General features: G+C 36.6%; 1 protein-coding gene across 4 annotated transcripts in view; it reads right to left on the bottom strand.

The window, feature by feature from the left end:
* SESTD1 (SEC14 and spectrin domain containing 1) overlaps positions 1 to 27127 on the bottom strand; it is a 136173-nt gene that overhangs the window by 55447 nt on the left and 53599 nt on the right. For 2 of the 4 annotated variants that reach the window (XM_082689364.1, XM_082689361.1), the window contains exons 4-5: positions 13940 to 14030; positions 9462 to 9575 (exon numbers count right to left, since the gene is read on the bottom strand). In XM_082689364.1, coding sequence (XP_082545490.1) covers positions 9462 to 9575; positions 13940 to 14030 — 205 coding nt within the window. The remainder of the gene's footprint in view (positions 1 to 9461; positions 9576 to 13939; positions 14031 to 27127) is intronic. The other 2 variants (XM_082689362.1, XM_082689363.1) reach the window with 1 other exon arrangement.

The following is a 27127-nucleotide window of genomic DNA, read 5'->3' as shown; positions in this document are numbered from 1 at the left end:
TACCAAAATATTTTAAGTACAAATTATAGAATGACCTAAGAGATCATTGTGTGCTAAATAAAATTTCAATGAGGATATACAAGAATACATAAGAAAATATATGTGTGAGAAAAGGAAATTCAAATGGTAGTGTCAATGCAAAATGATACATGGAAAGTTTAATACCCACCCCCAAAATGTGCAAGTGAAACAACGTGTTTAATAATAAATAGTATCTTTAAATGGCAACTCTACAGATATAAATGTAAAATAATAAAAGATAAACACTCCCTATTTTCTTCTGAAGATTTTGTCCTTCCCGTTTAAGTTTTTAATATGTACACACACAAACACACAGAATGAGAAAATGAACAAAACATGGATAAATACAAATCAATACCTTTATTTCAAGACACTGGTAGCTAGGTTCTTAGGCTGGATCGTGGGTATCCAAGTGTTTTAGTTTTGTTTTCTATATATACATACATTTTTAAAGAATATATACCAAGGGATGCCTGGGTGGCTCAGTGGGTTAAGCCACTGCCTTTGGCTCAGATCATGATCCCAGGGTCCTGGAATCCAGCCCTGCATCAGGCTCCTTGCTCAGCAGGGAGCCTGCCTCTCTCTCTGCCTCTGCCTGCCTCTCTGCCTACTTGTGTGCTTTCTCTCTCTCTTTCTGACAAATAAATAAATAAATAAATAAAATCTTTTAAAAAAAGAATATATACCAAATACTGGGTTAAAAACCTGAAAACAGGGCAGCTGGGTGGCTCAGTTGGTTAAGCCAGTGCCTTCAGCCCAGGTCATGATCCCAGAGCACTGGGTCTGAGTCCCATATCTGGCTTCCCCTGCTCTGCAAGGAACCTACTTCTCCCTCCCCTCTGCCTACCATCCTCACTGCTTGTGCGCTCGCTCTCTTTCTCTCTCTCTCTCTCTGTCAAATAAATAAATAAAAACTTAAAAAAAAAACCTGAAAACAGAAAGACTCAAGAAAAAACCAAGAGAAGGGACCGACTAACAGCAGGAGCACAATGAAATCTCGTGCACCAACTGAAGAAAGTAAATTCTCAGAGCACTGGGGTGGCTCAGTCATTAAGTAATTGCCTTTGGCTCAAGTCATGATCCCAGGACCCTGGGGTAGAGCCCCACAATGGGCATTCTGTTCAGCGGGAAGACTACTTCTCCCTTTCCCACTCCCCTAGCTTGTGTTTACTCTCTCGCTGTGTCCCTCTCTGTCAAATAAATAAATAAAATCTTAAAAAAAAAAAAGTGTAACTTCTCTGAGGCAGCTTTCAGGGAGGTTACAGTGAGAACAAAGAAAAATCTAGAGATGGTGGTAAGAGAAAAACTGAGGGAGTTTATATGCCTTTTTTCCCCATTTAAAAAGTGAAAGAAAAGATAAAGAACTTCAAATTACATTTTTGACTAGTTTAGAAACAGCAAACTATATTATGCCTAAATGGCAATTAATGTAATCTCTCTTTTATGAGTTTAGCATATCTCAATTTCATTGTTTTCCTATTTAGGTAACAATAAGAGCTAATTTAAAATAAATATCTTAACTTTTTAAATAAAATAAACATCTTAGAATAAAAAGAACACAGAAAAATATTACTCTTTTATTGAAAAAATTGTCATAGACAGCTTTATCCTTTTGTTCCAAAAAGCCTTATTTAGACTAGCTCTTAGAGACCGGCATGATGTTAAACTGTCACTGGAAGTGGAATAAGGCCGCAGGAACAATCTCATCGGCCAGCAAGCCATTCTCGGATCTAGGCAGATACTTCCACACAGTCACCTCCTACGAAGGGGGCTTTTCCTTTCTAGGAAGTGCCTAGTAATCAATTAACTATATATATACCAACAATGAAACAGAAACATGTATTTAGGAGGAAATAAACTACTTTGCTAAATTGAGCACCAATTCACATCTGAAAGATACCCCCCCACAATGCTCTCTCCTGAAAAGACAACTGAATAGAAAATGTAACAAATATAAAATATAATGAATGATCTCTCTGCTCTTCTAGTGTGCCCTATTTGGCACAGTGGTTTATTTAAACACTGAAATAATATCTCCTGAAAAATCTATCATGTCCCTTATAATTTAATTTTTAGTCATGTGTCATTCGTTTGTTCAACATTTTTTACTTAATATGAGTTAAATTTATTTATTTGAAGTATTATTTAGTAGAAGTTACATGTTCTACTGCTGAGAATAGGATAAACTAAGATATGTTTCTACAAAAGAAATGAGCTTTTATTTCTGCAGTATTCCAAAGAGAGTTGTGCAATGCTTTCACAAAAAGAAATAGATTAAAGTTTTCTGGTTTATTTCTACAGCCTTAGTAAAAAATACTCTAAATCTAAATGTTGTTGTCCCTTTGATATAATAGAACAGAGGGACAAAGTTTTTACTAGAATATGCCAAATGATTTCCAAATTCCTGTCTTAGGTTAAGCACCAATATAACTGAAAGGATACTAGGCACTAGGAGGCAATCACTCCAGGTTTGTACCCTAGCTCTGCCACAAATTCACTGGCCTTATAAGAAGTCAACCTAAAGGAACTCACTCCAGGCTTATTTCCCCAAACTGCCAAAGAAGGCACCCACATTAAACTATCTGTGATGTGAGCTCTACAAGCTCTTTAAGCTCCGTAGAGGATTCTAATAAGGTATCATCCTATACATTTAATTTGGGCCATTCTCTTTTATATATGACCTATTTTGTGCAATGAAGAGCATTTGTCACTTTCTATACACACTGGCCTCAAAAAACAAAAACAAAAACAATAAAACAAAAAATAAAAAACAAAAACCAGAATCAGAGGCAGTATTAAGAAGAGAGAAGAAAACAATTTAGAATGGTGGCTGATTATCACTGCCAATAAATTACACTTTCACTCTCATGAATGACAATACAGAATAAGGTAGAGATCCTTTTGATTATTAGTCTCCCAATTTGAGGATAAGATTAATACCAGTACTACTTCAATTTTATCTTGTCATTTGATAGACTACAGATACTATCATCTAAGCAACAAAAGCTTTCAGAGTCACTAGGTATAATGCTGCTTAAGATAAAAGTACATGAATCTCTGAATTACTAAAAGGGAAAGTGGACAGGTAGATAACTATTTCAGAGATAAGACACAAGGAAATATTTAGGTGAGCAACAAGAGAAGAATATCCAATCGCTAATGAAAAACAACAGAGAAGTGAGGAGGAAGAAAGTCATCTAGAAGAAAAATAAGAAAAGATGACGAGGAAGGAAATGTGAAATCATGTGGGAAGAACAAGGTGTCATTAAAACAACTACTATGTGTTTATTTGATCAATGCTGTCAACACCTGGTAATAAATCCTTCTTATGGATAATTCTATGAAGTAAAACATACTCTTGCTTCTAGGAACAGCAGTATTTATACCAAAGTTATACTTTAAAAATACTTAGAATACAGGCGTGCCCAGGTGGCTCAGTCAATTAAGTGTCTGCCTTCAGCTCAGGTCATGATTCCGGGGTCCTGAGATGGAGCCCTGTGTTAGGCTTCCTACTCAGTCTGCTGCTCCCTCTCCCTTTGCCCCTTCTCCCCAATTTGTGCTCTCTCTCACCTCTCCCTCTGTCAAATGAATAAATAAAATAAAATAAAAAATAAAAATATTTAGAATATAAACAAAAACACAAGCTTAATTACAACAGCCCAAATGATCCAAATAACACCAAGGAAAATAATTTTTAATTAAACAAACATCTACACTGAATTTAATTATATATAGCTCTAAGTATCAAAAATGGCTGTGTTGAACTGTACCATAAAGTCAAATATGTTTGTCAGTGCATTAGCCAGCATTTGAAATGACTTACTCTCATCTCATTAGGGATATTACAGGCTTTTTAATAAGTGCCTAGTGCTTATTTACTTGGGAAGATACTCTAGCTGAATCTTCAGAGTCTAAAAGAAAACAATATGGAGATAACGAGAAACTTCATAGTTGAGTTTTAAACAGCAATCTATGACATTAGATCCAAGCAGACAGGAAATGTGTCTTCTATTTTACCCTCTAAGATGCAAGGTGTTTAGCCACTGTGAATTCTTATATATCATGAGACCAACAAAGCAAAGCATTTCTGAGCAGATGCCTATGCTTAAGCAGGATGTGATGGGCTCTTCATAAAAGGGATCTTTTCTCCTACTGAGTGTTCGCAGCTTTAGTTTCTACACCACTTGCTTCTGCTCACTTTGTATCATCCCAGAGCAACATTTCCTGTGTGCCCTTGGCATGAACAGCACACCTCCCACCAGTCAAAAGTACTCACTCACCATGGCAACATTCAAACTTTACTTAACTCTCTTCCCTCACTATACTTTTGTTTCTCCTCTTTGGGATGCAGTTTCCCATTCAACTATCAGGGTAACACCTTTCCTAATGGAACCCAGCAGCCCAGACTGCTTTCCCCTACAATGCTAGCACACCTTTCCACTAAGTCTATACGCCAGTCAAGTTAACCAATGATTAAAGCGTATAAGATAAAAGCAGGGGGGAAATGCAACTCATTTCTGCTTAGGATGTAGAAGGCTGGAAAGAACAATGCTCCAACCTTTACACCACTATCTCCACTATCAAAATGATGCAAGTTAATGTGAAAAACGAAAACTTTTCTTGAACCCATGAGGGTCAACAGGACAACCAACTAACTTGAAATCTAAGGATAGACCAGTGCCTTTGAGAAAAGATGGGGCTGGAGCACTTGTTTACCTGGGAAAAAAAATACCTGACATGATACAAGCCAGGAAAGAATCCAGCTAACATTTAATGAATTGTTAAAAAGCCAAATGTGAACTAATGTGAAAATAGAGAACCCCTGGGAAGCATGGACACGAAGAACTCCACCACTTGAGGGCTCTTCTCACAGACCTCCTGGGAATCATGAGAAAGACTGGGATAATAAAGATCAGAAACTTCAACAAAACAGCCTCTCTCAGAGTACAATCCTGGGGGATGCAAATAGTAGCCACCGCTGGAAAGGCATGAAGCTGAAGAATGGCAGAGATTCAACTCTATCTCTTCTAGAAAATAAAAACCTTCATGACCTGAGGGAAAAGCAGCAAACCCAGATGACCTTAGAGCACAAAAACAGTCCCACTGTAGCTAGAGGGAAGGAAAAGAAAAGCCCTCTATCCTACTAGAGACAAGAATATATGATGAGCCCAGGGTATCATAGGCCTTCTAAACCTGAGTTGAGGGCCCTATTCCCTAGACTCAGTGTCACAAAGCCAGCCTAAGACTGAGGCTGAACCAGAACAACAGAAAATGCCCCTCTGACAAATACTGAATAACAAGGAACAGCAGTCTTCTGCTAATGGAGTGTCAAAATTGCAAAGAGACCTTTTCTGAGGCAAGGTGCAAAGGAAAGACCTATAGTTAAGGGTGGTATAAAAACAACCTAGGGGACGCCTGGGTGGCTCAGTGGGTTGAGACTCTGCCTTCAGCTCAAGTCATGATCTCAGGGTCCTGGGATCAAGCCCCGCATCGGGCTCTCCACTCAGTGTGGAGCCTCTTTCCCCCTCTCTCTCTGCCTGCCTCTCTGCCTAATTATGATCTCTCCCTCTCTGTCAAATAAATAAATAAAATCTTAAAAAAAAAAAAAAAAAAAAGGGAGGGGGCGCCTGGGTGGCTCAGTGGGTTAAGCCGCTGCCTTCAACTCGGGTCATGATCTCAGGGTCCTGGGATCGAGCCCTGCATCAGCTCTCTACTCGGCAGGGAGCCTGCTTCCTCCACTCTCTGTGCCTGCCTCTCTGCCTGCTTATCATCTCTCTCTGTCAAATAAATGAATGAAATCTTTAAAAAATAAAAAAATAATAATAAATAAACACAACCTAAGCCTGTGGTACACTGAAGAAAATAATAGCACCAACCAAAGTCAAAGTCAATTCAACTCCTGGCTAGGCTAATTCTCCTGCCCCCCCAAAACCCTAGCAAAAGCCAAGATGGACCCATGTTTAGGTACAATACTGTTTACCTCAGTCCTAAACAAGATGTCCAACATGCAACAAAAGACAAGGAATGCAACAAGCACGAAAAAAAAAAAAACAACCCACTGTCAGGAAACAAAGCAAAAGATATAACTAGAGGAAGACCCAGCATAGTAGAAGTATCAAGTAGGGAATTTAAGATAATATAATACATGCTGAAGGTTCTTGTGGAAAAAGTGCAAGACAACATGCAAGAAGAAATGGGGAATTTCAACAGAGATAGAAATTTAAAAAACAGAAATGTTACAAACAGGGAATGCAAGCTGGTGCAGCCACTCTGGAAACAGTATGGAGATTCCTCAAAAAAGTTGAAAATAGGGCTACCCTATGACCCCCTATGACCCAGTTATTGCACTACTGAGTATTTACGCCAAAGATACAAATGTAGTGATCCAAAGAGGCACCTGTGCCCCAATGTTTATAGCTGCAATGTCTACAACACCCAAACTATGGAAAGAGCCCAGATATCCACTGACAGATGAATGGATAAAGATGTGGTGTATATATTAAATGGAATATTAAGCAGCCATCAAAAAAAGCAATCTTGCCATTTGCAACAACATGGATGGAACTAGAAGGGATAATGCAAAGTGAAATAAGTCAATCAGAGAAAGACAATTATATGAACTCACTGATAGGTGGAATTTAAGTAACAAGGCAGGGGATCATAGGGGAAGAGAGGAAAAAATGGAAACAAGACAAAACCAGAGAGGGAGAAAAACCGTAAGAGACTCTTAATTTTAGGAAACAAACTAAGGGTTGCTGGAGGGGAGGAGGGTGAAGGGAATGAGGCAGTTGGGTGATGGACACTGGAAGAGCATGTGTGGTGGTGAGCACTGGGTGTTATGTTAAGACTAATGAATCAACACCTGTAACCCTGAAACAAATACTACATTATAAGCTAATTTTAAAAAATTGGGGTACCTGGGCGGCTCAGTTGTTAAGCATCTGCCTTCAGCTCAGGTGATGATCCCAGGGTCCTGGGATTGAGCCCCCACATAAGGCTCCCTGCTCAGCAGAAAGCCTGCTTCTCCCTCTCCCACTCTACCTGCTTGTGTTCCCTCTCTCACTGTCCCTCCCTTCCTTCCTCCCTCCCTCCCTCTCTCTCTGTCAAATAAATAAATAAAATCTTTAAAAAAAAAGGGGGGGGGGATAAAAAAAGAAATGTCACAAACTGAAAACATGGTAACGTAGATAAAGTAATCTTACAATGAATGGGTTTCAACAAACTCAATAAAGACAAACAAACAGTAACTTGAAAATGGATCAACAGAAAATACCCAAACCGAAACACAAAGAGATAAAACAGAAAAAATAAATAAGAACAACAACCCAGAATGGTGAGAAATTTTCAAATAGTCTAAGTTACATATAATTGGACTTCTAGAAGAAATAGAAAACGAAAATGGGGCGAAGAAAATATTTTTAAAAAATTTTTAAGAATTTTCCAAAATTAATGGCTGACATCAAACCAGAGATCCAACAAATGCAGAGAACACCAAAGAGAACAAATACCAAATAAAATACACCTAGGCATTATATAATAAAAATGCTGAAAACCCAAAAATAAAGTGAAAATCTTTTTTTTTTAAGATTTTATTCATTTATTTGACAGAGAGAGAGGGATCACAAGTAGGCAGAGCAGCAGGCAGAGAGAAAGGGGGAAGCAGGCTCCCCACCGAGCAGAGAGCCTGATGCAGGGCCACCCAGGAGCTCCTAAAGTGAAAATCTTATAGGTGGCCAACAGGGGAAAAAAGATATATGGCACACAGCAGGCTAACGATACAAATAATAGAACTCTCCTCAGAAGCTATGAGAATGAGGGGAGCCTGCGTGGCTCAGTGGGTGAAGTCTCTGCCTTCATCTCAGGTCACAATCTCAGGGTCCTGGGATCAAGCCCCGCATCAGGCTTTCTGCTTGACAGGGAGCCTGCTTCCCCCTCTCTCTCAGCTGCCTGCTTTTGATCTTTCTCTGTCAAATAAACAAATAAAATCTTAAAAAAAAAAAAAAAAAAGAAGAAGATATGGGAATGAGAAGTCAATGGTGTTATATAGTTAATGTGCTAACAGAAAAAAATAATGCAACAAAATTCCATACCCACTGAAAATATCTTTCAAAACCATAACAGAAACAATAGGTTTTTTTAAGGAAAACAAAAGCTAAAAAAATTCAAAGCCAACAGACCTGTTCTGCAAGATATGTTAAAGGAAGTCCTTTAGGCAGAAGGAACATATCAAACAAAAAGATGAATCTCCAAAAAGAAATGAAGAACACCGTAAGTGGCATAAAGAAAGATAAAGTTCATTTTTTTATTATTTTAATTGCTGTAAATAAACTATCAGTGGCAAAAATAGTAACCATCTATTGTGTGTTTATAGAACAGGAGAAGTAAAATGTATGACTACAATGGAAGTGCTGGATATATACTGTTTTAAATAATTTCTACTACATATTAAGTGCTATATTATTTAGGTAATTAAAGATATACATTGTGAACTTAGGGCATGGACATAAAAAATTTTTCTTAATAAGGGATGTAAACTACAATGGAGATAAAATGTAATAATAAAAAATAATCCAAAAGAAGGCAAAAAAAAGAACCAAAAAGTACATAAAATCTAGCAAGATGATAGATTTTAATCCACCTGTATCAATAATTACACTGAATATAAATGGTTTTATGAAACACTGCAAAGGACATATTGTCAGAATGGATATGAAAGCAAGACCCAAGGATACTATAAGAAGCCCACTTTAAATATAAAGAAATAGGTAAATAGATGATAAGTAAAAAGGTATTATGGAAAAAGATACAATATGCCAACACTAGTCAAAAGTAAGCTGAATAGCTATATTAATGTCAAACAAGGTACAGTTCAGAACCAGATATAGTATCACAGATAAAAAAACTTTTAACAGGTTGTGGCAGGAAAAATATGACAGAATTGTTTAAATTTGTATTCCATCTGGAACTTCTTTTCTGATCTACAATAAGATGTACTTTTTACACAAGACAGATGAAGACAGAGAGTGTCCATAGGAAAGGACAAATAACTTTTTTTCATGGATGAAAACCAAACCAGATACTAAAAATAATTATGACATATCACACAAAATGGACTCCAATTTCAAAATGTCCAGGGTTTCCTAGTATTAGATAAATGTCCTCTCAATAATACTTTTTTTGTTTAAATAAAAAGTTCTACTTACTCAAAGTTTATAAAGAGTGATACAAATGAAAACAAGAAAAAATTTATAGTCTTTGACAAAGAATCATAATATATTCCACAAGTATCTGAATGTCAATTATATACTCATCATTGCTTAGGCACTGACTCATCACTGCACAAGCTCAGCTTAGTTTCCAATGATGAGCAAATAAAATAGCAGCAATATGCTATTTTTAAAGATACAACACATTTCTGCTTTTTAACAGAGTTTATTTACCTCAAAGCCAAGTCTATCCTTCTCTTTCCAAAAACAAAAATGTGTTACTTTCTTATCCCAGAATTCATCAGGCTTCACTACACAAACAAGGGACACCTCAGCTGGAACAACATTCTAAAAAATAAAAAAATAAAAAAATAAATTATAAATTATACATGTAAAATGAATAATTTATTAAAGTTATAAATTACTAGGTTTTCATGGTTTGGCTGAGTAATTAAAAGACCCTTGGAAAAGAATTAAAATAATAAGAAATACTCCAAACTTCAAAACATACATGGCAATAAAGAAATAGTTGGAAAGACAAGTCGATTCAGAAAAGATTTCAATGTAATATACACAGTACATGTGAATTATTTTTGTGTTGTACCGAATCTAATAGGTATATATTCAGATTAAGCTGTAAGACAATTTTTAATTGGCAAACTACTACATTTGGTTTTTCTACATATGAAAAGAAATTTTTTTAACACAATCACCTTGGGAGAATTTCTTCAAAAGTGTAAAATCAATTTTCTCATAAAATAAATTTCTTACTGGCCATTATACAAAAAAGCCCAGATTCTGCTTGATTATTAACTTGAAGAACAGGACTAGCTAATCTCTGACAAATATTTCACATTTAATAGATATGGTTATTCATATTACCTAAAGAAGAATGGAAGTTAACATTTACTGAGTTAATAAAATATTCCATGTATATTTTATCAGCAAACCCCATACAGTCTATCTTTAAATAAGATCTTAAACCTATCCATTTCTACCACCCACATTGCTAACATCCCCAAACGAGTCAGCTTTAAAAAAAAAAAAAAAAAAAAAGGCCGCCTTCCTTTCTTCACATTTTTCCATGCTCACAGTAAAATTCAAACTCCTTTCCAAAGCCTAGAACACCCTCCAGGCTCAGGGCCCCACTGACCCTCAGAACTCAGCTCACACCCTCTCCTCTTAGCTCATACCTCCCCCCCCGCCCCCAGTCATACTAAGTTTCCTGCTGTTGCTGGAAAGTAACAAGTCTGTTTCCACCTGAGGCTTATACCCTTGATGTTTCCTCTGTCTGGAGTGTTTTCTGTCCTATACACCTAGGAAGAATGCTCCCTCCATTAAGTTACAGAGAGACCTTCCCTGACCACCCTATCTAAAGTTGCACCATCTGATTCAGTGATCATCTACTATTGTATGTTGCCTCATAGCACTTATCACTGTCTGCTGTTACATTAATTAGTAGTTAGCATAATTACTTACTGACTCCTTAAGTAGAACACTAGCTTCCCAATGGCAATTACCTTATCTACATGTCACCCCTATATCTCCAGCCTATGACAGTGCCTGGCATATAGAAAACACTCCATAAATATCTGTTGAAGAAATGAATTCATATTAACAAGGAAATCTCATTCTCCCAATTTTACAGGAGAGTAAACTGAGTTTCAAAGAAGCTTGTCCAATATAACAGAGTTGTTTACTTGTGGTACTAAAACAGAAACCAGGTCTGACTCTAAAGTTCTACCATACCATTTCAAATGTTCTACACTGGGAGTCAGTAAATTCTTTCCAAAAGTGTAGATAATAAATATTTTAGGCTTTGCAGGCTATGCAAAGTCTCTATTGCAACTACTTCAAGTCTGTCATTGTAGTATGAAAGCAACTATAAAAAATATAAATGAATAGACATAGCTGAGTTTCAGTAAAACTTTATTTACAAACTCTAGGGGTCAAATACCATTTAAGATGATAAATGGCACAACTGAATAATAATAAATTATGGTTACAATTAATTATTATTAATTAGGAGAAAATAGAAATCTTTCAATTTAAACACATTTTTGGGCACATAACAAATCTGGTGCCTGTTGCAATGACTGGATTATGAGTAAGATAAAAAAATTCAACAGTATCAAAAGTTATCAGAGGTTGGGAAATCTAGGCTAGACTGAGGTTTATTTATATATTGACTAGTGGAAGGCTATTACTTCAAAATGATTGAATATTAAAGTAGTGAGAAACAAGAAAAACCAAACCACTCATTTTAGAGAATATTAGTTATAAACAAAGCCAACATTAAGCTCTGGGATCCCAAATAAATGGTACTAGTACCTTCTGAAATAAAAGCAATGAATGATTACGTATGTAAAAACTGTCTGAATAGGAGTAAACAAAAGGCCATTGCAACTTCTGAAAATGTTAACTATTAATAAATCCAAAAGTTGTTAAAATACCTATCAGGAAAGAAATCGCAAGAGGGGATTAAATCATCCACTGATTGTTCTTCAAAACTGCCACTGATCAAAGTCCAGTTCATACAGCAAGTCCCAAACAGGTCATCTGTGACACAGTTGAATGACAGGATGAAAGGAAGAACACAAGGTCATAATTAATGGATTTCTCACCTAATAGTTATTTTAACAACTTTTACAAGAAGAGTTCATCTTTAGGGATGGAATATAAAAGTGCTGGGAATACACCAGACAAAAAAAGTGATGGAATACCAACCTGTGCTCCCTTAAAAAACTGATCCTCTGTGGGCTATAGCCTTTCCAACCCAAAGGAGTGATTCTAATGATAAAGGTTTAGGCCACACATTTAAGAAGAAGATAATGGATAGATCCTTTGGATAGACCTCCAATACCCCCGACATTGGTAAATATCCCCTTTGTAAAGGATAAAGCCAAGACCTGGGGGTTAGGCCATGTTAAATTCCAACTGCAGCTCTTTCCCATGTTCATTATAAGAACCTGGTTATTTAAAATCTTTGAGCATGGGGGTGTGTGGGTGCCTCAGTAGGTTAAGCATCTGCCTTCAGATCAGGTCATAATCTCAGGGTCCTAGGATCAAGCCTGGCATCAGGTTCCCTGCTCAGCAGGAGGTCTGCTTCTCACTCTCCTCTTCTCATGCTTTCTCCCTCTCAAATAAATAAATAAAATCTTTTTAATAAGTGAAATGAAATGAAATAAAATAAAATAAAAACTCTGAGCCTCAGCTGATCTTTGGGATAATAGAACCTGCCTCCCAAGGTTGTGAGGATAAAATTAAATGAGATTAATTTATAGAAAGTTTAGTACACTACCCAAACCATACTGAGCACTGAAATTACTAGTTCCCACCCCCCAAAATCCCTTTTTTCTAATCCCAAATAAAAAATAAAACATTAAGAACCATTCTTCTTAGTTAGCATTTAAAATTCTAAATTATGGAGCACCTCGGTGGCTCAGTCAGTTAAGTATCTGGCTTCAGCTTGGATCATGATCTCAGGGTCCTAGGATGGAGTCAGCAGAGGATTCCCTGCTCAGCGGGAAGCTTCCTTCTCCCTCTTCCTCTGCCACTCCTGCTTGTGCTCTTTCTCTCTCCCTCTCAAATAAATAAATAAAATCTTAAAAAAAAAAATAAATGAAAATGAAATAAAATTTGAAATTATACTTCTTTCCACAGAACCCAAAAGCAGCTACTAATTATTTCTCAATTCATTTAAAATACTGGATCTTTCTTTCAATGTCAGTGATATTTACCTAACTGAATACTCATTTTCCCATATAACTGTCAACTTCTATTTTCTCCAAACTGACCTGCCATCAAATCCCTTCATTATATTTGTTTTATCTCTGAGCTATCACTAAGTCAGTGTCCCTGCTAGGAATGTCCTTCTCACTTTCTTTCATCTAAATTAGATAATCTCTTTTATTTAACTCACTTAATTTCTACATTCACTTGAAGACTTTCTAAGGAAACACAGATACATTAGAGCAATCTGCCGCCTTTAAATCGCTCAAATGGTTTATTTTTCCATTTCGGATCACAACATCTTCAATACCCTAATAATAAAGCAAAGAATGTTTACTAGGTAGGTAGGTACCTAGTACAAGCAAAGATTGTGAAATCTTCCTGTGAGGAACACAACACAAAAACTAGTATCAGACCAAAGACTTTGTAACTGCAGCTGTTTATTAAATGCTGGTTTGTGGGCTGCTCAAGTTCCCAAGGACACAGCTGTCAAGTACATTTCTTCCAGGAAGTACCACAAATCCTGGTACTCTTGAGAGGAAAGTACGAACAGAAGGAAAAGACTGCTCAGAACCACATGAGAAGCTCTTCCAGCCTAGACTTACCCAATCCTGCTGCCACCTACAGTATCAGAACGGAGAAGACAGGGGACGATGTAGATATCACAGCACACAGAAACTCCCAGGTAAGTCTGACAAGATCTTACACTTTTGGATTCACTGGCCTACTTACTAAATTATTTAAACACAACATACTATTTTTTATCATTTACAAAACTTTAGAATAGGTCTCAAATTTATTTTACTATTCAAATCAAACCTCTCAGAAATGAATTTTAAAACTCCAGTAATGTGCATTTCAGAACTCAGTCACTGCTGAGAAGGTTGGGCACAGTGAAATAAATGAAATGCATTTGCCATTATCACTTTATCTGTTGCGATAAAATAAAACCATTTACTAATAGTCAAAAATAAAATTACCTGTAGCATTAAGACTACTGTTTTCACCACATTCCACTGTGATTTTCTGCCATCCACAATCACGGTAAATCCTCTAGCCTTACACTTTTCACTGAAACAAACAAACAAACAAAATTACAAAGTATTAAAACAGGCGTCATACTTTATAATTCCAGATAAAGTCTATAGCTTAATCATATATGGCACAGAATTAATCTCACTTGGTTTGGTTTACACTGTCTTTAATAAAATTCTTCAGAGTATCCTTTCAGTTTTTTTCAAGCAATTTGAGTTTTCTCCTTTTAGGAAACACTGACAATTTACAAACTAATCTGGCAAGAAAATTACCCTAAAAGTACAGGAAAATGTCCTAAAAAGAGAAATAATCAGAACAACATTCCATCTCAAGAGCCATTCAATTTTTTCATTTATAAAATAGGATCCTAGTGAAGTATTTAACTAATGACTGCCAAGTGCATACATACTTCTTGCCTATCCTTCCTGCCAGAAGTAAAAGTAATAGTTTAAAACAGGTAGAAAATAGGGGCACCTGGGTGGCTCAGATGGTTAGGCAGCTGCCTTCGGCTCAGATCGTGATCCCATCAAGCCCCACATCGGGCTCTCTGCACAGCAGTGAGTCGGCTTCTCCCTCTCGCTCCATAATCTCTCTCGCTTTCACTCTCTCTCAAATAAATAAATAAATAATTTTAAGGGGAGGGGGTGGTGCCTGGGTGGTTGAGTGCGTTAAGCCTCTGCCTTTGGCTCAGGTCATAATCCCAGGGTCCTGGGATCAAGCCCCACATCAGGCTCCCTACTCAGCATGGAGCCTGCTTCTCTCTCTCTCTCTCTGCCTGCCTCTCTGCCTACTTGTGATCTCTGTCAAATAAATAAATAAATAAAATCTTTTAAAAGGGGGGGCTGAAAATAGAGTAAGCTATTATTAAACCACTGGAAATGGATTTTTTGGTGTTCTTTTGGGAAAATTTAATGAAATGAGGTAGTATTTGGTCGACATAGTAGCTGAAAACTTGACTACACCATGTCTGAACATATACCCCCTTCACCTTTGCATTCTCAGTTACTTGACCAGCAAAATATTCTCTTGAGTGTTAGAATATGTTACTGCTATATATTACATTCAATTATTCCAGTATTATCTAAAAACTTCTCAGAAGCCTACCCTAGTAAAATACAACTACACTTAAAAAACTCCATGCTGAAGACCAAACTCCATAGCTACTTCATGATTATTTTTTTCCTTATAAAATAAATTCAGTGCGAGGATCTCAACTGCTCTCTCTTCAATACAGTGTAAGAAACTGCAGTTTTGCTTAGCAGAGCAAGGATTTGGTAGTGAAACCTCTCCACACTCAAAGTCCTATCAATCACATACATTATAGAAAAGGTAATTGGCAGACCCTGTCCTAAGATTTAAATCCAGCAATCCAGGGGATTTTACTAATCCTGCCTTACTTCTTCCAAGTTTTCACATTAGACTCAAGAGGTTTCTTGGAAAAGTAATGTCTAAATCTACCAAACAACAGTAAGATTATAAGTATGAGGATGTCACTGCTAAAGATTTATATGAACAGGGGCCTCTGTAGGCAGGGACAGAAGCTGAGCTTCCAAAGAACAAGCAACGGTTCAAAAGACAAGACAAACTGAAATATATGTCCATACAAAAAACGTGCACACAAATGTTCACAGCAGCGTAATTCCTAACAGCCAAAAGTAGAATCAAATGTCTATCAGTGATGAACAGAAAAACAAAACATGGCAATCTATATAACAGAGTATTATCCACTATAAAAATGAATGAAGTACTGGGGCACCTTGGTGGCTCAGTCAGTTAAGTCTTCAGCTCAGGCCATCTCAGGATCCTGGGACTATCCTGAGATGTCCTGTGGTACTTTCTTCTCAATTGGCATGTGCTTCTCAGAGATACAGGTTACATGACCATTTTGTTAAAGAAGTTTTACACAATAACACATTTTTATTTCAGACAGAGTCTACTTCTCCCCCTCTCCCTCCCTCTGTGCTGGTGCTCTCTCTTTCTCACATAAATAAAATCTTTTAAAAAAAAATGCGGGGGGGAGGATAAAACACTAATACATGCTACAACATGGATAAACCTTGAAAACATTAAGCTAAGTGAAAGCAGCCAGAAACCAAAACCCACATATTGTACGATTCCATTTATATGAAATGTTCAGAATAAACAAATATGCAGAGACAGAAAGCAGATCAGTAGCTGCCAAGGGCTAGGAGGAGGAGAGAATAGGGAGTGACTGTTAATGGGTGCAGCATTTCTTTTCGGGCCAATAAATGAATGTGTGTAATGGTCACACAACCTTGTCAATACAATGAAAAACACTAAATTGCATACTTTAAAAGGCCAATGTTTAAGGTATATGAATTACAACTCAATAAAAAAAAATGGTGAAGTATTCCTTTTTTGGATTTTGTATTTTAAAGTATTGAGTATTCTGAGTATTCTTTGGCAGGGGGAATGTGAGGCAATACAGTGTTCACTTTGGATTAGCAAAAACATATAAAAAACTTGGTTGGGGAAGCAAATCTGACATCTAATTGCTAGCTGTAGGATCAAGTAAGGAGGAAATTCTTAGAGTTCCACCAATAAGCCATCTGGGAAAACCACTATAACTCAAATAGGATACAAGTAACTTAGATAAGGAAACTTCACCAAAAGAGACCGACCTAGGTAAGGCAGCTGGCTATTGAGTGGTCTTCAGAAAAGTAAATGCAACTCAGGGTCTCTACCAATGCCTTACAGAAATCTGAAAGTGGGAGAGATAAGACACAGAGTTGTCCAGTAGGAGGCCTTCCCTTGTTGGTACTACAGCCAAGAGAAGTGTGCCATCCCTATAATGTGGTACTTTCTTCTCAAATGGCATGTGCTTCTGCCGAGATACAGGTTACATAACCATTTTGTTAAAGAAGTTTTACATGAATAACACATTTTTATTTCAAAGCACACTCTAAATTAATCTGTATATTAAGAGAAAAAATATTGACACTTGCAAATACCATCTGCAGTGATCTTAAGGGCATAAAGTACTCTAAATTTAATCTCTTAGGCCACTTAAAAATAGACTTAATCATAATTTTCTCCACATTTTGCTAATATAATGAAAATTCATACAACTGAAAGATATTATTTGAAAACTGCAAAACCAAGTGATCTTTCAAATACATGAAAGGATTGTTTTTCTTTTTCTTTTCTTCATTCCTACAAGTGAAGTGATAGTTTCAAGTGTTTTTTAACATACTTCAGAAGCATGCTCTGTCCTTTATAAAAGGGAATGTCAGAGGAGCTGCAGTACTAGTATTAATAAACTCTTACAGCTTTTAACATGGGTGGCTCAGTGGGTTAAACCTCTGCCTTCGGCTCAGGTCATGACCTCAGGGTCCTGGGATTGAGCCCCACATCCGGCTCTCTGCTCAGCAGGGAGCCTGCTTCCCACCCCCCAGCCTGCCTCTCTGCCTACTTGTGATCTCTCTGTGTTAAATAAATAAAATATTAAAAAAAAAAAGCAATGATAAAGAAATCTCTTAACACTATCTCCTTGTTCTTCTCCCATTAGAGCTTTTTGAGGGTGAGGTGGCTGAGTTAAAACTTCTGTTAAGAGGAGAGGCTCCTTAACAAGCCTACTCACTTTGATTAGAAACAGATGGTCAATTGATTTCTTGGGTCCAGTAGCTCCTCACTAATTTCTGTGATTACAATTAAGGGTTCCTTCTTCTCCACTCATACAGCTCTGCTTACATTTACATTATTTACATCTATTACATTTACAACTAATTTCACTTGTGCTTTTATTGTAATTACTTGTTTACAATTTATCTTCATTAGATAACATGCTTCCAGAAAGCAAGGATATTATCTTACTGATACCCTGGCAGCTTTTAGCACAGTGCTTTAAACACAAACAGCCTTCAAAAATGTAGAGGGTGCACTACACATCACTCCCTAATCAGAAAGCAACAATGGTTTTCCTTCTCCTTCAGAACTGAAGCCTTTACCATGGCCTACAACAACATCCTCTATGATCTGATTCTAGCCTTTCTCACCTGACCACAGTTCTAAAACTCTGAACCTCTCTCAAACTGCTCCCACCATATCACCTCCTTGTTGATCCCACATTGTGCTGATCCTGTTCCTGCCTCAGGGTCTTTGCACTAACTCTCTCTGTCATAAATGTTGTTTCTCAAATGCTCTTCCATTAGATATCTGTACAGCTTGTCCCTCACTCCCATCATCTCTGGTAAAACATTATCCTCTCATTTTAAAAAATATTGCCACACATGCCATCTTCTCTTCTTTTCATGCTTTGTTTTCATAGCATTTATGAACATCCAATATATTGTGAATTTATTTGTAATATTCATTGGATCATTATGTATAAGGCCCATAATAAGGGCGGGACTGGGTCTCCCTTGTTCACCAATTTTCTTAGCATCTAGAACAATGAGAAGCTTATTATAGGGTCTTACATATTTACTGAATGACTTGAAGACTTATGATCTTAATGCCTATGTGATTTTTGGTAAATCATTAACCCTCTGCATTCTGATCTTTATTCTGTAACATAAATGAGTTTTTCTACAATTAGGAAGAACTGACTTAAGATCCAAGTTTGAATTTTTTTAAAAAATCAAAACTTGAAAAAAGTGGAAAGGTAAATTTTATAGATTTTGAATCACTACAGAATCAATAGTAATCTGATAAAGATTAATCTGGGCAAGTACTTGGCAGTATTTCTACAAAAGATTTAAGAATAGAAAAGGTGGTAGTCTAGATGATTGTTAAGGTACTTTCTAACCCTAATGAGGTTCCATGATTCTACAATTGGATGATCAACAAGTTCCCTTTAAAAAATACTGATTTTTAAATACAGGTATTTTATTTTTTTTAACTGTTTTTCCACATTCTTTTTTTTTTTTTTTTTAGGACTTTATTTACTTGAGAGAGATTTAAGATTTTATTTATTTAAGAGAGAGAATGAGAAAGAGAGAGAGAGCATGGAGGGGGGTGGTCAGAGGGAGAAGGAGACTTCTTGCTAAGCAGAGAGCCAGATGTGAGACTCAATCCTGGGAACCCCAGATCACGACCTGAGCTGAAGGCAGTCACTTAACCAACTGAGCCACCCAGTCGCCCCAGGTATTTTACTTTATTTTATTTTTTATTTTATTTTTTAAATATTTTATTTGATAAAGAGAGAGAGAGAGATCACAAGTAGGCAGAGAGGCAGACAGAGGGAGAGGGAAGATGGCATGTATGGCTCTGCTGAGCAGAGAGCCCAATGTGGGGCTTGATCCCAGGACCCTGAGATCATGACTTCAGCTGAAGGCAGAGGCTTAACCCATTGAGCCACCCAAGCGCCCCCCAGGTATTTTATTTTTATTGTACTTTGCTTTACTGCACTTCATAGATACTACATTTTTTACAAATTAAAGGTTTGTGGCAACCCTGCATCTATCAACTCTACAGGTGCCGTTTTTCCAACAGCTTTTGCTCACTTTATGTCTCTGTGTCGTATTTTAGTAATTCCTGTAATATTTCAAACTTTAAATTATTATATTTGTTATGGTGATCTGTGATCTTTGCTGTTCCTACTGTAATTGTTTTGGGGTACCAAAAACCATACCCTTGTAAAATGGAGAATTTAATAAGTGTTGTGTGTTCTGATTCTATCTACTGTTTGTTCCCCTGTCTCTCCCTCTCCTTGGGCCTCCCTAGTCTCTGAGACACAATAATACTGAAATTAGTCTAACTAATTACCCTTCAGTGGCTTCTAAGTGTTGAAATGAAGTGACAAGTCTCATGTCTTTTACTTTGAAACAAAAGCTAAATATGATTAAGCTTAGTGAGGAAGGCATGAGCTATAGGCTAAAAATAACACAGGTTAAATAAAAGCTAGGTCTCCTGCACCAGTCAGCCAGGTTGTAAATACAAAAAATATTTATGGAAGGAAATTAAAAGTGCTACTCCTGTGAACAAATGAATAATAAGAAAGCAAAACATTCTTGTTACTGACATGGAGATAGTTTGAGTGGTCTGGTTAGAAAACCAAACCAGCCACAACATTCCCTTAAGTCAAAGCCTAATCCAGGTCAAGCCCCTAATTTTCTTCAATTCTAGGAAGGCTGAAAGAGGTGAGGAAGCTACAGGAGAAAGTCTGAAGCTAGCAGAGGTTGGTTCATGAGGTTTAACCAAAGAAGCCATCTCTGTAATGTAAAAGTACAAGGTAAAGTTGCAAGTGCTAATAAAGAAGCTGCAGGAAGTTCTCCACCAAAACATCTAGCTAGGATCATTAATGGAAGTGGCTACACTCTACAACAGATTTTCAATGTAGACAAACAGCCTTCTACTGGAAAAAGATGCCATCTAGCACTTGTAGAGCTAGAAAGGAGAAGTCAATGTGGCTTCAAAGGACAGGGGCACCTGGGTAGCATAGTCAGGTAGTGTCTGACTCTTGGCTTTGGTTCAGTTTGTGAACTCAGGGTCCTGAGACTGAGTCTCATGTCTGGCTCCATACTCAGCACAGAATCTGCTGAAGACTCTTTCCCTCTCCCTCTGCCCCCAACCACCCCAGGGCATGCTCTCTCATGTGCACTCTCTCTCTCTAAAATAATTAAATAAATCTTTAAAAAAAAAAAAAAAGTCAAAGGATAGACTGACTCTTTCAGAGGCTAATGCAGCTGGTGACTAAAGCCAATGCTCATTTACCATTCTGACAATCCTAGGGCACCTGAGTGGCTCAGTTAGTCAATTTCAGCTAACGTCTTGATCTCAGGGTCGTGAGTTCAAGCCCCACTGGGCATAGAGACTACTTAAAAAAAAAATTAAAAAATAAAAAGGAATTATGCCAGGGTGCCTGGGTGGCTCAATGTGTTAAGCCTCTGCCTTCAGCTCAGGTCATGATCTCAGGATCCTGGGATCGAGCCCCACATTGGTCTCCGCTCAGCAGGGGGTCTGCTCTGACTACTTGTGCTGTCTGTTAAAAAATTATAAATAGAATCTTAAAAAAAAAAAAAAAAGAAGGGAGTTATGCTAAATCTACAATGCCTGTGCTCTATAAATAAAACAAACTCTGGATGAAAATACATCTGTTTATAACATGGTTTACTGAATGGGTTTAAGCTCACTGTAGAAACATACTGCTCAGGAAAATACCTTTTAAAGTATTACTGTTCGTTGAGAATCCTTCTGATCACCGAAGAGCTCTGATGGAGATGTACAATGAGATTAATGCTATTTTCAGGCTTGCTAACATGACATCCATTCTCCAGCCCATGGACCAAGAAGTAACTCTGACTTTCAAGTCTTATTATTTGAGAAAATTTCATTAATCCATAGCTGCCAGAGATAGTGATTCCTCTAATGGATCTGGGCAAAGTAAACTGAAAGCCTTCTGGAAAAGATTTACTGTTCTAGGTCCTATTAAAGAACATTCATTGATTGATGGAAGAGGTTAAAATATCAACATTAACAAAAGTTTGGAAGAAGCTGATTCCGACCCTCATGAATGACTTAGGAATTCAAGACTTCAGTGGAGGAAGTAAATGCAAATAAGGCTTTTCTGTCATATTCATTCACTGCAGTGGTCTAGACTTGAACCTGCAATTATCTCCAAGATTTGCCTGTATACACTGAATACACTGTTGAAAGAAAATGTTAAGACAAAAAAGTTTTCAATATTTCTTTTGTAATACTGTATTATTTCATTTGTTAATTATCAACTGTGAGAGATCTACATTAAATGTGACTAAATACGGACACTTATCAATAGGTACTGCACTGTGATTACAGCAGAGGTGGCTGTAGGGCAGTAATTAGGAATACAGGCTAACAGCCAAACTGCCAGGTTCAAATACCCCTTCTCCCCTGATTTGCCACATGCTCTCGGTCAAGATACCTAAAATTGCCCACTCTTTCTATGTCTCAGATCCCTCATACACAAGACAGGGATAATGATGACTATATTCATCATGTTTGTTATGAGAATTAAACGACTTAATGTTATCTGTTATTTCCTTAAATATAAGATATTCTTTTCATATATGCCTCCCAATCATCCATAAGTAAATCCTCAGGTCCATTTGAATTTAAAGTCCTAAAAAGGAAAGCAAGACCATCCTAGAAAATCTTCTTATCCATCAAAATAGTTTCTACTGAGCCAGCAACTTCAGTATGCTTATTTGATTTTCCAACAAAATGTAAGATGTGCTGAGAATGGTCAATTACTAGGTCCAGTCAGCCCACACTTGAGAAACCAAACTAGTAAAATAAAATAAAAAGTACCCATAAGCCATACTGACCACTGATTAAGAATGAGGTACTACACTGACTTGTGAAAAATACAAATTATAAGAGTTTCTCCCCTCAAGGAGCTCAGAATCCTTTAGTGTCTACTCTATATTCATTGACATTATTTATTTAATGTTACTAGGGAAACAATATATGCTTTTGAAATTAAAAAAAAAAAAAGACAAATAATATATGTAAAAATAAAATAAAAATTTGGGCACCTGGGTGGCTCAATCAGTTAAGCATCTGCCTTTGGCTCAGGTCATGATCCCAGGGTCCTGGGACTGTACCCCACATTGGGCTCCCTGGTCAGCAGAGAGCCTGCTTCTCCCTCTCCCTCTGCCCCTGCTCATGTTCTCTCTCTTGCTACCTCAAATTAATAAAATCTTTACATGTAAATAAATAAATACTTAAGAATCATCATTAAACATATCTTGGCTTAACTCCTAAAGAATCAGAAGCAGCAAGGACTGTAAGTGTGGATAACAGCAGAATCTGGAAGAGATCTACATAAAAAAGATAATAAAATCTAATGTGAAAGGAGGATGTGTTAAAGAGCATAAAGAATATAGAACATAAAGAATATGATCAAAGGCACCAAATACTAATTTGATGAAGTTTCTTAATTTCTCTGCCCTTTTTCATCTATGAAACAGAAATAATAATACTACCTTATTATTTTGAAAACTGAGTTAATACAATACTTAAAACTAAGTGCTTTGCATAGTAAGTGTTTAAGAAATATTAACTGAAAAGATGAGTCGAATCATATAAGGTCTTGGCACAGCATTTAAGAAGGCTGAAAGACTGCTTTTGAGAGCAAAGACCTACTCTTTCCTGCCTTCACAATGCAAGACATACAAAATAAGTGGCTACTGAACTGAATTCACTGTGCAGTAAGAAAAAGAGGAGGTCAGAGAAAACTGGGAAGGATGAAACCATCACATCAGTGAAATTAATCCTGTTCTTGTGCGCAAAGTGGAAAGAGAATAGGGATAGAGAAGTTAGCTTGGCTATTGTACTAGTCCAGCTTGACAACTCAGCCATCCCTTGATGTGAACTGAAGCATATCTGAAAAGGAAAGAGAAAGTAAAGAAAAATAAAAACTACATGACAAAGAAAGCAAATACTGGCTTAGTAGTCTAGTATTGGACTGGCTTTGAAATTGCACATTATAAATTTTCAATACATATGTGTTGTATGAAGTGAGATGATTATTGAAAACAACAACACTCATCAAGAGCATAAAGAATGCTCAGGAGAGCCAGGGTGGCTCAGTCAGTTAAATGTCCTACTCTTGATTTCAGTCCAGGTCAAGATCTCAGGGTCATGAGATTGAGACCTGTGTCAGATTCTATACTGCATGTGGAGTCTTCGCAAAATTCTCTCTTCCTCGACCCCTCCCCATCCCACGCTTGCTTGATCTCCCTCTATAAAAAAACTAAAAAAATCTAAAAATTAAAACAAAACAAAAAGCATGTTCAAAGCACTTAACCACAGTGTTTTGAAGTAACTCTAAGGTCAAGGCAATTATAACCCCATTTGCTAAAAGTACATTTCTTAAGGAGGAAAAAGGAAGGTGCTGTGGCTCAAACGGCCTTGGTCCTACAAGTCTCATTAAAAAAAAAAAAAAAGAGGAAAGCCATCCCAGTCATACTTATAGACTATACTGAAACTTCCAAAGTCTAAGAAGACAAATCAATGATCAATTAAGGGTGTTAGATTCATATTCAAACTATCTTCTAATTGCTCTGCAGAGTCCTAAACACTCCAAGAAGGCTCCTTAAAGTTGGGAGAGGGGGGCATAGCAGTGGAAGTGGAGTTTGAGAAGGGAAGATGATAATGAGCAGAAATGGCTATGGCCCTCCAATTCTATATGTTTTATAAATTTGGCTTCCGTGTCAGATTTTCACTGAAGAAAAATGTCCATAGATAGATTTTTTTAAAAATTCTGAATATACAGAATATATACCTTTCAGAATACTAGTAGCTACACAGTCCAGAAGGGAATGGCATGATATATTTCAAGTGCTCAAAGAAAACAAAACAAAACAAACAAACAAAAACCTTCAACCAAGAATACCCTACTTAGCAAGATCATCACTTAGAATTGAAAGATAAAGAGGTTCCCGGAACAGGAGTTGAAGGAGTTCATCACTACCAAAACAGTCCTATGAGAAATGTGAAAGGGCATTCTTTAGTGGAAAACAAGAGAACATAACTAGAAGAAAATTATGAGAGAAGTTCACAGGTAAAAGTAAACATAGATTAATTACTTTTAAGCCAATATCAAGGTTAAAGCACAAAAAAAGTAAAGTCAATTATATCCAAAAAATTCCAAGGGATACACAAAATAAAAAGATAAAAAATATGACAACATATACATAAAACGGAGGGATAGTAAAAATTTAGTGATTTTTTAAAAATATTTTATTTATTTGATAGAGAGAGACACAGCAAGAAAGGGAACACAAGCAGGGGAAGCAAGAGAGGGAGAAGCAGGCTTCCCACTGAGCAGGGAGCCCGATGCAGGGCTTGATCCCAGGACCCTAGGATCATGACCTGAGGCAAGGCAGACGCTTAACAACTGAGCCATCCAGGTGCCCCAAATGTAGTGCTTTTAGAATGTGTTCCAACTTAAGCAACTATTGACATAGACTGCTATACATATGGGATATTACATATAAATGTAACAGTAACCACAAATCAAAAACCTATAATAGATACACAAAAAAATAAAGGGAAAGGATTCCACGCAAAACACTAAAAAAAGCTATCAAGTCATAAGAGAGCAGGAGAAGAGAAGAACATACAAGAACCAGAAAACAATTAACAAAATGGCAGTAAGTACATACATATCAAAAATTACTTTAAATATAAATTAACTACTCCAATCAAAAGACATGGGGTGACTGAATGGATTAAAAAAAAAAAAAAAAAAGAGCTGCCTACAAAAGACTCATTTCTAACCAAGACACACACAGATGGAAAGTGAAGGGATGGAAAAAGATACTCTAGGCAGAAGGAAGCAAAAAAGAAAAAATGTTGGGCTAGCAATACTTATATCAAACAAAACAGACTTTAAAAGGAAGACTGCAGCAAAAGACAAACACTGGGCATTACATAGTGATAAAAGGATCACCCAACAAGAGAATGTAACAATTGTAAATATCTAGGCACACAACATAAAAGCACCTAAGTACATAAAACAAATTTTAATAGACATAAAGGGAAAAACTGACAGTGATACAATAGTAGAGGACTTTAACACCCCACTTACATCAGTGGATAAATCAGCTGAACAGAATTATTAACAAGGAAACAATGGCTTTGAATGACACACTAGGCCAGATGGACCTAAAAAATATAAAAAGTAAATACAGAACAACCCAACCAAAAAGAGCAGAATAAATATACCGTCAAAATCACATGGAACATTCCATGATAGATAACATGTTAGGTCACAACATAAGTCTCAGTAAATTTAAGTGTCGCCTGGGTGGCTCAGTTAGTTAAGCAGCTGCCTTCAGCTCAGGTCATGATTCCAGCGTCCTGGGATCGAGTCCCACATCAGGCTCCTTGTTCCGCAGGGAGCTTGCTTCTCCCTCTGCCACTCTGTCTGACTGTGTGCACTCTCTCTGACAAATAAATAAATAAAATCTTTAAAAAAAAAAAGTCTCAGTAAATTTAAGAAGACTGACATCATATAAAGCATCTTTTCCTATCATAACACTATGAAACTAGAAATCAATTACAAGAAAAAGAACTAGAAAAAACACAAACAAGATGGAAGACAAACGTGCCACTAAACAACCAACAGGTCATTGAAGAAATCAGAAAAAATAAAAAAAATACATGTATACAAAACCAAAAACAAAAGAGTATAAAATCTTTGGGATGCAGCAAAAGCAGTTCTACAACAGAAGTTTTTAATGACACAAACCTACCTCAAGAAACATGAAAAATCTCAAATAAACAATCTAATCTTACACCCAAAGGAACTAAAAAAAGAACAAAAACCAAAACCCAATATCAGAAGGAAGGAAATGATAAAGATGAGGGTGGAGATAAATAAAATAGAGACTATAAAAAAAATTAGAAAAGTTCAAAGAAATGAAGAGTTGATTCTTTAAAAAGATAAAACTGATAAACCGCTAGCTGAACTAATCAACAAAAAACAGAATTCAAGTAAAGTCAGAAAGATTGAAGGACACTGACACCACAGAAATATGAAGAATTAGGAGATAATGCTATAAAAAATATGCCAACAAATTAAACAACCTGGATGAAATGAATCAACTCCTAGAAACACAATCTTCTAAAAGTGCATCAGGAAGAAATGGAAAATTTGGACCGACTGATTTCTAGTAACAAAACTGAATTGGTAATCAAAAATCTCCCAAACAAAAGTCCAGGACAAGATGGCTTTGCAGGTAAATTCTACCAAATATTTAAAGAACTAATACCTATTCTTATTCTAGAATAGAATAGGAATAAGAACAATTACTTATTCTAAAAAGTAGAAGAAGAAGGAGAACTTCCAAATTCATTCTATAAGGCCAACATTATCCTGATACCAAAACCAGACAAAGATAATACAGAAAAAGAAAAATACAGGCCATATGCCTAAAGAACATGGATGCAAAAATCCTCAACAAAATGTAAGCAAAGCACATTTTTTAAAGGGACCATTCACCATGACCAAGTAAGATTTATTCCAAGGTTGAAAGGATGGTTTGATATTTGCAAATCCAATCAATATGATGCCATGACATTAACAAGAGAAAAGATAAAAACTGCATGATTACGTCAATGGATGCAGAAAACCATCTAACAAAACACAACATCTGTTCATGATAAACATTATCAACAAAGTG

The sequence above is a fragment of the Mustela nivalis genome (assembly GCF_964662115.1).
Source record: "Mustela nivalis genome assembly, chromosome: 11".
Lineage (NCBI taxonomy): Eukaryota > Metazoa > Chordata > Mammalia > Carnivora > Mustelidae > Mustela > Mustela nivalis.
This window is presented reverse-complemented; position numbering and strand designations above follow the sequence as displayed.